The sequence below is a fragment of the Drosophila mauritiana genome, chromosome 2L, assembly GCF_004382145.1.
Source record: "Drosophila mauritiana strain mau12 chromosome 2L, ASM438214v1, whole genome shotgun sequence".
Lineage (NCBI taxonomy): Eukaryota > Metazoa > Arthropoda > Insecta > Diptera > Drosophilidae > Drosophila > Drosophila mauritiana.
Window position 1 is genome coordinate 19,522,986 of NC_046667.1, and position 13,995 is coordinate 19,536,980.

General features: G+C 39.8%; 2 protein-coding genes across 2 annotated transcripts in view; one reads left to right on the forward strand and one right to left on the reverse strand.

The window, feature by feature from the left end:
• Positions 1-2,602: 2,602 nt before the first annotated feature.
• Positions 2,603-3,444, reverse strand: LOC117146035 (dopamine N-acetyltransferase). Its single transcript, XM_033311970.1, has one exon. The coding sequence runs from the start codon at positions 3,405-3,407 to the stop codon at positions 2,739-2,741; it is 669 nt and encodes a 222-aa protein (XP_033167861.1). The 5' UTR covers positions 3,408-3,444; the 3' UTR covers positions 2,603-2,738.
• A 1,321-nt stretch (positions 3,445-4,765) lies between these two features.
• Positions 4,766-13,995, forward strand: part of LOC117150624 (short neuropeptide F) — a 28,847-nt gene continuing 19,617 nt past the window's right edge. The window contains exon 1 of the mRNA XM_033317594.1: positions 4,766-5,164. The gene's annotated coding sequence lies outside the window, so the exon portion shown is untranslated. The remainder of the gene's footprint in view (positions 5,165-13,995) is intronic.

A 13,995-nucleotide genomic window follows, 5' to 3' on the forward strand; every position in this document is an offset into this window, starting at 1 on the left:
AATTGAATTTATTTAATATGCAAATAGCTTTTCTTATATTGCTTGTTAATGGATTTAAGTGACAGAGTGCACCTTAATGAAGTCAACAGAACTTTAATATCTACCCGTGCAACCTATTATTATCCAGCTTATGGCCAAAGAAGCCCAGTCTGTTAAAGATTAGGGCTTTCGATCGCTTGGCTCCCAGTCCCTCCCAGCTTGGCTCCCCCCAAAAGCCCTCAGGAGTACGCCAACCATCTTTTGAGCAACAGTTGAGTGATTTATGAGGCGCACCTCCTCGGCTTTTGCCCCTCTTCTGGGTTATCACTTAATTTGGAAATTACTTGCCAAATAGGACAACGTCGTGGCCCCTATTTTCCTTCCCCAGACTGTGGTTTACTTTGAGGCATCTGCAAATGGCATTAGCAGCTTGTTTAATTGCATAAAACGCTTGCCCGAAGCACATCAATTATGCAGCTCCGGGCGAACACCAGCGGAGGTGTTTGAGGAAACCACCTGATGATGATGAGGTGGGAGGACGCGGCCGAAAGGATTGGCGGGCCTATTAATAGAACAAGGCCAGCTCAAGGCCAACTGCAATCAGCGAAATCAATCATAAATGTGTGCACAAAACAAGGGGAAAATGAAATGCAAAAATAAATGGAAAGCGCATTCAGAAAGACAGTCGGCAGTCGGCGACCCCATACATCCTCCCAGATGAGTTGCATTGTCAGGGGGCGCACAATGCATAATTACTGATAATGATTTAGCGCATTGTTGCGGCCGGAGTGGCGGGCGACCCAAGTGGGTTCTATTGTTCTGGCGGGAGTCTACTAGGCCGGGATGTTACCAGGTTGCCGGGCGTCCTTTCCCCCGACGATTGGGCTTAGTTAGAGATGTCTTACAGATTTCTGCGGCACTCGCACAAAAGTCTCGCCTCCGCGCGATGAAGATTCTTGAAGCCGCTTAGCAGGCGTCGATGACGATAAAATAATAAAAATTGATTTGCCCGTCATGTTTCGGCGATAAAATTTTACAACAGCGTCAGTCGAGCGGAAAGCGGAAAGCGTCATGCGAAATTATCATTATCCACGGGGTCCCATCGCCCATCGCCCAGCAGGAGCAGGAATCTAGGAATATACTACGTATAGCAATGGGAATGGCACGTAACGAGGCCTTCGCCTGTTGCACGGCCAGCAAATCATGGTTAACGACGGTCCCATCCTGGTGGTTCCATGGGAGTAATGGGTTTTCAATTAATCCCGCTTCCATGTGATTTTTCACACCTTCCCAACAACTTGTAGGTGTAGGCTAATTGAGCCGTCAAGTTATGATCGTTGGCTTAGAGTATGCCTTTAATTGATATCCAACGGCTCTTGAGTGCATTTTTTTGGCTAGTTGGCTTAGGTGGAGGAAGCCTACGGCCAAGTGATAAAATCAAAGTGGGTGTAAACTGTTGAAACGGTGACCACTTCACCCACTGGCCTTTCGCACCACAAGATAGCTTCAGATGTACCGACATCTGGCTGGAAACACTTTAATTTTTATAAGCGAATCACCTTGACAGTACAAAAGCAATAAATAACTTTTATAATAATTGTAAGCTAAACTGAGGAAAAGATGTTGTTGTTTCTGAAAACATATTAAGCAGAATGAGAAAATTACAAATCTGGTTTAAAAAAAAAAATTGCAGCGCTACATGAAGAACTAGATGATCCATATTTATCATCTATTTGTTAGTTATTTTGAAAAGTTTGCTTAAAAAAGCTTTTAAAAACCAATTATCCAATGCAAACTAAAATTAAACTTTTTAATCCCTTTCAACGCCTATTTTTTTAATATATTTTTGTTTTAATTTAAGAGTTATTGGTTAAAGGGAAAGAGATGAGAAAACCCTTATTTAGAGGGGTGTAATTTTCGCTAATTTTCTTAGGAATTAGTATTTTTTCAAATTGTGTTTTGTATTAGTAGCACTACACAACTATGCTTTGTTCAATTGAACTTAAGATAAATATTATTTACAATAATAAATATCTTCATATTATAGGAAGTCCAAAATCCAAGATTAAAGCTTCTTCTAATAATAAATACAAAAAGCTTTTAGTTGTGACAAATAAAAACAGAGTGAAAAGAATGTAAACTAAAAACTGATGTAAAAATGTTGTTTAGCTTAAACATACATGTAGACAAAATGTAGGAAGTATTGTGTAAATATGGAAGTAAGTAGATATACGTGTAGAGTAAAAGGCTGAATTAGTTGAAAAATATAGAGATAGCAGAATAACTTTCCGACTCCATAAAGAAAATACATTCTTGACCAGGAACAATATCCGATTCGATCTGGCCATGTCCGTTCCTCTGTTTGTCCGATTTAACCTTGTTAGATCTCAAGAGCATTCTGTTGCCAACGCAGGCACGTTTCTTTCAAAATGTTCCCACGGCGACTTTAACGCCCCCAACCCACTTCAAACTATCATACGATCACTGTTTTGATTACTTTATTTGTTTATTTGCACTCGCTTGGAATATTTAAAGCAATAGCTTTCTGATAATCGATGAACTCGACATTAACTTTTATAAAAGTTTTTATTTTGGTTTAAAAAAATTACAAAAATTAAAACGCAAATCATGTGTTACACTTTGAAATCTACTAAATACTTTATATGGTTGATTTTCGTCATATAACGGGTATTTATTTAAAATTATTTATTGATTTAATCATCTTCCTTACGTCACATTTTTGTATTAAGCATTAATAATCACAGTTTGATGACCATAACTCGAGCCATAGTGTGTGGTTCTGCGGGTGTAAAGATCGGTCGTCCTTGATCGTCCTTGTAGTCGGCGTAGGTCAGCGAATGGACGCACTTCATCCCCAGTGACTCCTTTTGGCGGGCGGAGTAGAAGCTCGTGCAGTAGGCCACCATTGCGGGAAATCCTTTAGCTCGACCCACCTCCATCAAGGTGGCAGCCAGTCGTGATCCCAGTCCTTTGCCCCTCATCGACGCATCGACACTGGTAATGTGGGAGTAGAGCAGCTTCGAGATGCCGAAGCGCTCAAAGAGGTTGGCCTCCCGTTCAATTTTAGATAGCATTATGCATACGCGAGCCCAAAAGTTCTGCTCCATGGACTCTGCCTCAATGCGATGCTTCTCCAAGTCCTCGGGATACTGGGCACCAGCCAGTACCAGTCCCACCAATCTGCCACCATTGTTCTCATCGATGGCCACCAAACACGTGCCCTGAGCAATCATCGACAGGTGATACTCATCGTTCTCCTTCTCATTTTGACTTTGAACCTTCTCGCCACTAGACTGGCACAGTGGCTCTGACTGGAAAAAGTCGTCTTTCATGAATGCTTTTACACTGGGGTAGTCCTCTTTTGTCATGGTCCTTATGGTAATTCCGTCCTTTGTGCTGGAGGCCATCTTGGTTTCGATCTTAACTTTTAAGTTACTTTTTTGACGAATGAATCGAAACTAAAGTGGTGGTCAGCTGATCTATGTGTATTTATACAAGTGGGTTATCAATTTTCTTACAACACTATACCACAAAGAAATGGGAATTTGCTAATATTTTTAAACTTTTAGCACTAGCATGTAAACGTTATAAACTAGTGTATTTTGATCTTATCATTATCATCACAGTAAACAAAACAATTCTGTTAACAATTTTAGGTTAGTAGCCGACGATAAGATGTCGATAGCAACTATTTGGGTCCACTTAGCATTCTTTTTGGTTTCAAGTATAGTGGCGTGTTGCGATTGTTAGTTACCATTACTCAGCTATTGGCATTTCCAAGAAGACAGAGATATGGAATCATTATCATCATTTAAAATTCGAAATGCTTTTTAGGAAATATTTTAAGCTTTATTGCAAGGCTCTAATAAGCCATATCCATTTTCGCTTGGACCAAATGACGCATATACAATGTTAACCGCAATCAGAGGGCTCAACCCCATATTGTTTTTCCTGTTAGGCTATTTCATTGCTCATTAAGAGACAGCTTGTCAAAAGTGAAAAGTAAATACAGCTGCAAGATGAAATTCAAGAAGGGGACATGCGGTCCGGGGTAAGCAACCCGCATGGCAGATTACAAATATGAGCGAATAAAGGCCAAAATATCTGAATATCTATATCCTGGCTGACTTTAGCTTTCGCTATCCCAGCGTAGGCGCCGCCTACCGATATGTGTGCGTAGGTGACCAGCTCTACAACAACTTGGCCAATTCAGATTCCAGCGAATGGCAGGCAGCTAGCACAGCTTTAAATCAGTGCGTCCCCGACCCGCTGACGTCACTGCAACAACAACAGGATGGGCAACAAAAGTGGATGGAAGCTTAGCTTAGCGGAAGTCGACTAGGGGATACTCTATACTCATTATCATCATAAAAATTAAATATTCTTTTAGATGGGATCTGATCCGTACCAGGATCAGAGTGCTCAAAATGGATTCAATGAGTTCCTCGATCAGTAATACGTATGCAAACATATAATCGCTTGAACAAACTGCTGGCCGATCCCAATACTCCCACTTCAATCCACAAATGAGGGTATAAAATGCGTGGGCGGCAAAGTGTTCTCCATTAGCGAGGACTCAAACCTCGGGTAGCCGGCTAGCAGGGAAAGCTTTTGATTGAAGAAGCAACAGGAGCAACCAGTTGAAGTTGAAATGCCTGCCACATGCCGACATCATCAACTTCGTGGGGTTTCGGGAGGAATTCGGCTTTTACGGCTGGCTATAAAGCAAGTCGTTTTCCTCGTGGCCGTTGCATTCGTTCGGCGCGCTTCGAAGGAATCTCAACTTAACACCAACCAATCAACCTTGAAACGGCTAACCGAACAGAGAGTTTCAAAAAACCCAGTTTTCAACTCCATTTTTTGTGATTCTGAGCTCATCGTTTGGCCAGTTGTCAAACATTTAGTTAACTTTCAGTTGCAAAAAGCGTGGCATACATTTTCGTGCTCTCATTGGGCCGAATTCCAAACTTAATTGAAAAACTTTTTAAGGCACTTTCCCTTGAAATTCGGACATTGTGAAATGTAAAATCCAGTTAAAGCAGTGCTTGCATTCTAAAGAAATCTTATACAGAAAAAGACAATTCTCTTGAATAAGTTAATAAAGTTTCCACTTTAAATTAAAAAAAATATTTGCGTGAACGCGAGTTGTTATATTGAAGTGCAGGTAAGTTAAAAAGACTAATAGTACATAAAAAAAAATTTATTTTTGAAGTTATATCCAAATTACGGCGAATAACATATGTTTACTACACTTAAACATTTCACTTCCGGCTTGAAGCTTTTCTAAAAAACATTTTGAAAGGAATTTCAGAAATCTTGTGACACTTAATTTTAATGAACGCCCTTTCGTTACCATGGTCGTATGTGATACACATATACATGTCTTTCCGCCAAAACGGAATCTTTTATATATTAAGTCAGTAGTAACCATGAATCATGTTCGCTTTTCGTACAATCGATGTACGCCTAATGTCAACAAAGGACCCTCGTCACCCGTATCAAAACGACATCAGCTACTTTGTTAAACAAAACTCATAAAATACCAATAATTGTCAATCAACTTTTTTCGACTGTGTTGTTCAAGTCTGGCATAAAACCTTCTTACAACTCTTCGGGTCAGTGTAAGAAACAAGGTCTAATCGGCTTTCATCGAGCTATTTTTTAGACCTTTTATATGATTTGTGGCAAGGGTTCTTAAAACCCCATCAGTTACTTTACTTGAACGGGTTAGGTGGAACAAATTAGACATAAACTACGAATTTTACTAAGAGCTGTGAAAAGCCTAAAAAATAAGAATATTCCAGGTTGGTAGCATTTCGCCATTATCAAAAAAGCAGGCAAGCCAAACAACAAATTAAGATTGCTTTTCCTTGATAGATCAAAATTTTAGGTATTGTGGGGATGCCGCAGCATGGCGATAACTTTCAACAAAAAGCGGAAACGGAAGTGAAAGAAGCGAATGAAATTGCAAGACTGAAGCCAAGTAATTTTAACAAATTCGCGTGTCAGATTGAGCACGCCCCTCGTGCATGATAATCTGCACAGGGACTTTGAAATGGTGGTAAAAATAAGTGAGCTAACAACACCTGTAAGCCGCTTGATAAATATCATTACAAAGGAATTATCCGTGACATTTGTAACTATTTAAAGACAAACAAAATGGTGTTGAAATACACATGTAATTATAAAAAAACGTAATCAAAGAGATACATTGCTTAACATTGCCAGGCGTAACTGACATGTAAACATTTAAATTGCGTGCCAATTAAGGAATCAGATCCAGATTATAAAATATTGACAATGTGAACTTAATGCGTCCACACATTTTCATTAATTACCTTCTTATGGCTGCATTTTTAAGTCAAATATATTTCATGCTACACCCATAACTTTATTCGATTAAAACTTTAAGTTGACTAAAATAGTTTCAAAGCAGGACATCGCTTTTTGCAGAACAAACGACACGAATTGTTCCGAAACTTTTTCATTCACTATGCAAACTGAGCGTTTTTCCTTGTTCCACTGGCTGTCCCTTTGAGCTGATATGTTGCTAGGCTGCTTCTTAATTTTTAATTTTTCACTTGGTTATTTACCACCCATCTCCTTGGATTGGGCAAAAATAGCGAACCAGTTACGTCAAGAGCTCACACTTAAGTCAACATGCTCACTTGGCCAAGTTAGGTTATTAAAACATTTGTCATCCGTTTCCGCCTATCACACACATCCGTTGCCAGCATTTGTTGGCCTTTCAATTTGCATAAATAATTCCAACAGGTGAGGCGGAACCAGGCTCACCACAATATAGCATCGGAAATTGCATTAATTAAACTGATGACATTTTCGAATTAATGTCGACACATTTGCGAGGCTTAGCTAATTTAATTACATGTAAAGGAGATTGCGGCGAATAAATATTTTAAAGTTTACAATGTAGGTAAGCATGTGTGCATATTTAAGCGAGTTACGCGGAATTTAACAAAACAGTGATTTAATATTAATCTGTTTTGATCGAACACTTAAGCTTTGCTAAATATACGAGCATGTGGCTGAAAATAAATAACACAACAACTTGAATTCCATAAAACATCAGAGGACCCCGGTAATTCCTTAAAAATATATAATCTTCATTAGAATTGTGTTCTATTCTTGCTCCTCAGGTAATTTATCCTGTCAGAAAGTTTGATTCGCAGCGTATCGAATTTATTCAAATTTAATTGAAACCACATATGTGTGTATGAGCGTTATTGATTTGAGTTGGCAAGTCAACAATAAATTTTGAGGCCCGGTCCGCGGGTGAAAACCGATTTACAAATGCCAGACAGAAATGTCGGGCCGATCAGAAGCCGTCGGCAAATGTTTTTCCTTGGCTTCCGGCGAGTGTCAATGCCACAATTTGGGGCACCCACAGGCCAGCAATCGCAGAGCCAATCCGAAACAAATGAAAACAATGAAACGAAGACGTTGACACAATAACATGCTCGCACAGAAAAGCCACAGAGGAAAAGAATGAGGCATCTCCATTGCGTTGGCGGTTGGGTCAAATGAGGGCGGTACCTGTCAAATATTTTATCCTGCCTAGCCAAACCTAATTAGCTGCCCCTGCAATTTTCCGCCAAATTAAACTGGCCCAAGAAGGCCCAAGACAAAAGGTAATGAAATTAATAGTTACACATTTTGTATCCAACTAGATTATGATATTAGGCCGGACAACAAATGTCCCATTTAATTGTTGAGCCGACGACAAATCCACACATTGTTTTCAACCAAATCCAAAAATGCTAGAGTATGCAAAGATGACAGGTGGCCATCAACAGGTGCCAACAGTTTACCTTTGAACTCCGCTTGTCTCCTCCTTCCCAGAACAGGTGACAGGGTTTAGTCCCATCTTGCAAAATGCTGCCACTCCTGGAAAGGTGCCATAAATTGTGAGCTCTTTATTACATTCTCAACTGGCTCCTGGCTGTCAGGAAGCGCCAGCATGGCTAAAATGGCTGAGAAAAGGGTAACCAGAAAGGATAGACAGTAAGAAGGGGGCATCATTTCGAGTGAATTATTCAATGTAGGTAGTGTGCAAACATCTGTGATGGATGCCCAGGACTAACTGGCAAAGTGTGCCCTGGGTTTTTAGAACTATTACCAATTCAATTTGTCCTTAAAACCATAAATTCCACTAGATTATGCAAATATATAGTAGCTTTTAATAAGATTTCTTAGGGTTTCTTAGTATAATGCGACATTTTGCAGAATTATTCTCACGGTGCAAGCTTAAATCCCATCAAATGTGTAGCAAGTGGCAAGCAGGAGATGCATAAATATTTATTTTAAATATGTCAAGAGAACTTAATCCCCTCAAATCCCGCCCAAGGACTGCTGTTAACGCACTTTATCAGCACACAAATCCCGAATAAATAAATCTTGAGCACTCGAAAAGTCCAAAACAACATCTCAACTATTTATAAAGTGCACAATACTCCGCAAATTGGCTTAGACCGCCTCCGAACGGCCACGCCCATGCCAGCCAAGCCTGAAATTAGCCACTTTGCGACCAAGCCAAGTAATTTGATGCCCCTTCCTGTCCCATCCTTCATTTCCGCCAGATACCATACAATTTCTTTGTTGGCCCTTCGCTGCTTTCTCTGTGCCGTTCGAATGTGATAAGTAAATATGGTAGAGAATTGGCTAGAATTTGTGTCGCCTTTCTGGCTTTCAGCTTCAAGATTGCTTCTCCGCACTTTATGGCCAATTGGGGTGACATTTCGGACTTAATTCCAGTCCACGGTGCACATGTCACATATCAGTGAACTTCACTCAGACACATAATCTAGTTGGTCAAGATTTTGATCGAAGAACACGTGGTCATAGTTAGTTAGCAAGAATTCCCGTAATTGCCATAATTGCTTAGCTGGTAAACTATTTTAATTGGTTGCACGTGCCCCGCCATTAAATCAGTTTGATGAGCTGACGAACTCTCTACAGCCGTGATAGAAGTCCTTCGGCCACAGCGAAAAGGGGGCGGTCTTCACACGCCCATTTAAAAACAACGGCCGGCTCTAATGAGCTTTGGCCAACGTGGCGTGTACGCAATGTGCAGTCGGCGACAAAATCGAACAGTGCACACGCGTGCAATATGTTTCTATTTGCTGTTTATGGGCCACGAACTAACCATGACTTATTGGCTACATCCTCACCGGATTCTCTGTGGTCTGTTTCCATCTGATTCATGGTGCCATTTCGCCAATGCAAATCACGGCATTTTATTTGAAATAAATTTCGACAGCTCATAAAAGCTGATGCCATAAGCTTATTAGTACCAAAAGGTCGAAACTATATTTTAGCGCTTATATTTGAAAGGTCCTATATGTCGCTGGGAAAAGCCATTTGTTACCCATTGTTCTAGATTTTAAAGAACTAATTAAAAAGCGCTCGTTCATTAAAGTGAAGGAAATGCTACTTTAAAGGCAGCCTGTTTCCCCCATTTTGAGTATACAATTATGTAATGCCTTTGTCAACACAAAAGCCAAACACTTTAAGCTCTGGCTCGGACGGCGAAAAATCCATGAGTAATTTACAACGTTTAAGTTTTTGACTTTTGCTGGCCCTAATTATGCGACACGTTGCAAATGTGGCCCAAGGGCAGGAAAGTCGGCTTTCACTGGCTCACCAAAAGGATATGTAATTGGGGAAAACACGAAACGGAAAACGTTTCCGAAAAAAGTGTCAACAGGTTGTATTGCCAAAGGTTTTCAGCCACTCGAATGTAATTTCATTAGCTAATTAATTGCCCAGCTCGTTGCGTTTTGAATGAGGAATTACCAAAGGGCAAAAGTATTTATAAACTGCCAACTCAAATAAGCGCGAAAGACCCTCATAAATTGTTTTAGACAATTAGGCGGCTGTCGGGCGCATTAGTCGAGCCAGCCAAACGGATTGGCAAATTAATCTACGGACTTTGTTCTTCGTTCCTCTCGATTATTCAAATTGAAATCATCAAGTTGACATTTGAGGAAATGCAAAAAATAAATCCAATTAGGCGAGCGAAATTATGAAGAGAAATGGCGACTTCTGTGCCAACCATTTAAAAATTGTTAATAAAGCGTTGATGCTTAAAGCATTTGAAAAGTTTCATTTGCGATGGAAAAATTACATATTCAAATAAACAGGTTCTTTTTTTTTTAAAGAAAGCATTCCCGAATATATAAAGTTTATATACTCTTGATCAGGATCACTAGCCGATACTATCTCATGTCCGTTTGTCCGTCCGTCAGTCTCTCTGTCCGTCCGTATGAATCAACAAAAGATAGATAGATAGATAGATCAACAAAAAATGTATCAACAAAGCCAATTCCGACAGAAACGATGAGATGCTTTCAAAAATGTTTAGATTTCTTACTGATCTTAATATATAGCTTGCCGATTTCTATTGATATTTCAAAAGAGCTCCGACCAGCTGAGAAAAGGGTATTTGATAAACGAGGAACTCGACTGTACCATTCCCTCTTGTTCGTATTGCACTTTAACCACAAATCAGTTAAACAGAACAAGACGACATAATGCTGCAATTCGTATTAGCCAAAAAGTTCTTGGCACAAAACAAACTTACAACAGACATGGCCGTCCCCAACTAACGAGTTTCCAACATTTTTGGTATAACTACGGACTTTTTGAGAAGCTCATAACTTTCGAGCTAGAGCGCAATCAATTTATGAGCCATTTGGCCGAGGGAGCTTAATTATGAGCACCATAGACGCCTAGAGATACAAATGCAGTGGTTTTCATGCTCATGGAATCCCAGCACCTATCCCAGTCAGAATCAATGGCAGCTAGAATGCGGCAGGTGGCACCTTTCATGCGGACTGGCCAGCCAGCCAGCCTGGCAAAACCTTCGGGGTTGTTGGCCCAACGAAGCGGACGTACCCGTAAATCAATCAGGCGCATTGGTATTTTTCAATATGAATCACAGCATGTCCAGTTCCCGTCCTATGCTTCCATATCATTCCGGGAAAAGGGAAAAACTAGGTCCTAGTCCACCCGCATTGCTTCAAGGGTTTTCCACGAGTTCCGACTGAGGTCAATGCATTCTCGCCCAGCTTTGCATGCTTCTCCCTCAACTGCGGAATGGCCATCAATCGTATTGGCGGAAAAGTATTAAAAATATATTGAATAAATACCAATCCAATTTCCAGCATTGTTATGTATTTGTTCAACAGGTTTCTAAAGCTTGATAAAAGCAATAAAATCGTCAATGAAAATGAACACGTGTAAATCTTGTTATTCCGAATAATTGGCTCGCTTTGCATGTGCAAAATAAATCGAAAAGCGGTATATGGGTTTGATTAGAATGTAGCACCGTTTAATGAAAATGGTAAAAAAAAAGAAAGAGCTTATCAATTAAAAACCTGGCATTGTTTTGAAATCGAATAAATGACAATTATTTTTATCAGCAGTCCAACTGAAAGGTACTTTTGAAACACAAAGAAAACAAGAGAGAATGCTATTGTTGAATTACTCGACTATCAGATACCCGTTACTCAGAGAGAGAGAGAGAGAGAGAGGGAGTGGGCTTGTCCAAAATATTTATTGCATATCAATAATAATTATAACACACTAAAAATTTAACACTAAAGTTCCTCAGATCTCGAGGTACATACGGACAGATGGACGGACTGTTCAGGACTTGCCTAGTGATCCTGATCAAAAATGTATATACTTTATACTTCATATACTTCTGAAATGCTTTATTCTGGCTGCAGCGTTCTTTTCAAAGAGTACCGGGTATAAAAAGTTTTAAAAAACTTTAGGACAGAAAAAATGGAATTCGACACGTATTGACTGACCAATTTTTCTCATATATTTGTTTTAAAAATACCTAAGTACTGATTACATAAATGACAAGCAAAGGTTCAATGTCCCTCCATCAGAACAGTTGATTAATTCAATTAGATGACAAAATCACGTGTCCTGCCCACCAAAACAGTCAACAGAATTAAGTCGCCACTCGGGACTCGGGTATAAAGATAGAATCCAGTTAGTAAATAGCGCCCTATCTAATCCAAAATGAGTTATCTAGCTTTGGTTGAACAGCAGTAAATGCCCCGATAAAGTAGCGATTATAACGTGTTTAGTGTCCTTATTGCGGGGGAGAATATAGATTTCTCATATTAAAATGTTCTGACGGCAAGTAGCTGATATGGAATGATAGCTTATCGCACTAGTGACGTATGCTCATACCCATTGAGTGCAAACTCAATGGCCCGAGCCAACCCAATTAACTTTCAATTACCTCATCATATTGGTTCTCAGCGAATTAGCCATTATTTTCTCCCCAGCAGAGCTGGCGGAAGATGTTTCAATTATATTCTCATTAATTTTCAAACTTTTTCATATTTTCATTTCCCTGCCGCAATGGCAGCGGTTAAATGAAATCGCAATACATTTTATTTCTTTAGGCTTCTTGCCTTCGGCTAAATCTAGAATGATGGCTAATATTTGCATAGCATTTCAGCTTGGTTGAATAGCTCATTATATCCGAAGTAAAAGTGTGATGAGGTATTAAAGGGGTAACATCGAAGCAGTGGACCGAAAATCAAGTTGATTCAGATGGTAAAATAAGAAAGTATTAATATATTTCTCCCATTTCTCCCATTTTCGATAAGGCCTTGACAGTTGAAAAAAAATCAAAGCTATATGCGCCAGTATTGATTGAACTGCCTCAATTATTTTTCAATTATAATTTCCAAGCGAATTGTGCCTGTAATTCAATAAATGTCTTAAATATGCAAACGCGATTTTCAGCTATTTAATCACACAAAAATTGTTTTTTCCTGCTTTTTTCATTATTACTTCAAGGCGTCTGTCGTGTAAACGCCCCAGCAAAAAAAAAACGCTTTTTGTAACACTTGGCACAGTTTTCGTTTAAATTTATTTCCAGCGGCGCTGAAAATGGAAGTTGGGCTAGGAGAAATACATAAATCAGGCGGGACAGACGAGACCAACTGCCTAAAAGAGGCGGCTTCGTGTTCATTCAGAGAAAATGCCCATCAAAATAAGAGCGTATATAAATCAAATAACGCCCCGGCATAAATGAAAATCATTTTCGCAGGCACTTAACGAGGCTCGGGGAGAAACCACCGAGCTTAACAAAGAATTAAGAAACGTTCAGGCTCGCAATCGAATAATTTCGCACTCGCATTAATTGGTCAGAGGAGCTAGCGCCCAGCTCATATCCGTATCCATATACACTGAATTTATATACGTGTCCATCCCGGCGTATGCGTGATATCTGCAACAGCACTTATCTCCATACTGCTGCCTTTAAGATGCCCATCAGGAGCACTTCCTTGTTTACACACATACTCGCACTCGTAAGGACTCGCGCATAACCCTCTGTTTGCAGCATGATTGAAAGCAAACAATGAGCAGGGACAAGACACATTTATTTACTCTTAATTCGACGGCAGCCATTTCCCTTCCCCAGCAACCAGAAATTTCCATCGAAGGGCATCCTCCGAGCTCCGCGCTTGTTGATGGACTCCTGGCGGCGAGCAATGTTCATTTGAATACTGTAAACACACTGTGGTATTACGCTTAGCCGTCGGCGGTAGACTCCATTTGCATTCGCATTTTCCAACACATTAGGCGACTTACATACTGCCAAGTGACTTGTATTAAGCTAGTCAAGCTGTTTGCATCGGAGGAGTATTAATTATCAGTCGCATAAGCCTTGTTTTTTAGTTTTCTCGTCTGAAATAGGGCTTGTTCTCCAGCAGAATTCTAGAAATCAAAATATCAAGGTTAATACAAATAATGTGAATAACAGAGCTTAGTGAATATATCAAGTTAAATTCCTCTTTTTGAAGGGATTTCTTATCATATCCTTGACTTACATTCTGTAAGGCATACTGATCCGAAACCGAACCTAGTCTGAAATGTAACACCAAAAATTCGGTTGAATATTTACAGCTTAACAACCACTTAAGGGAAGCTTAAAAGCCGAGT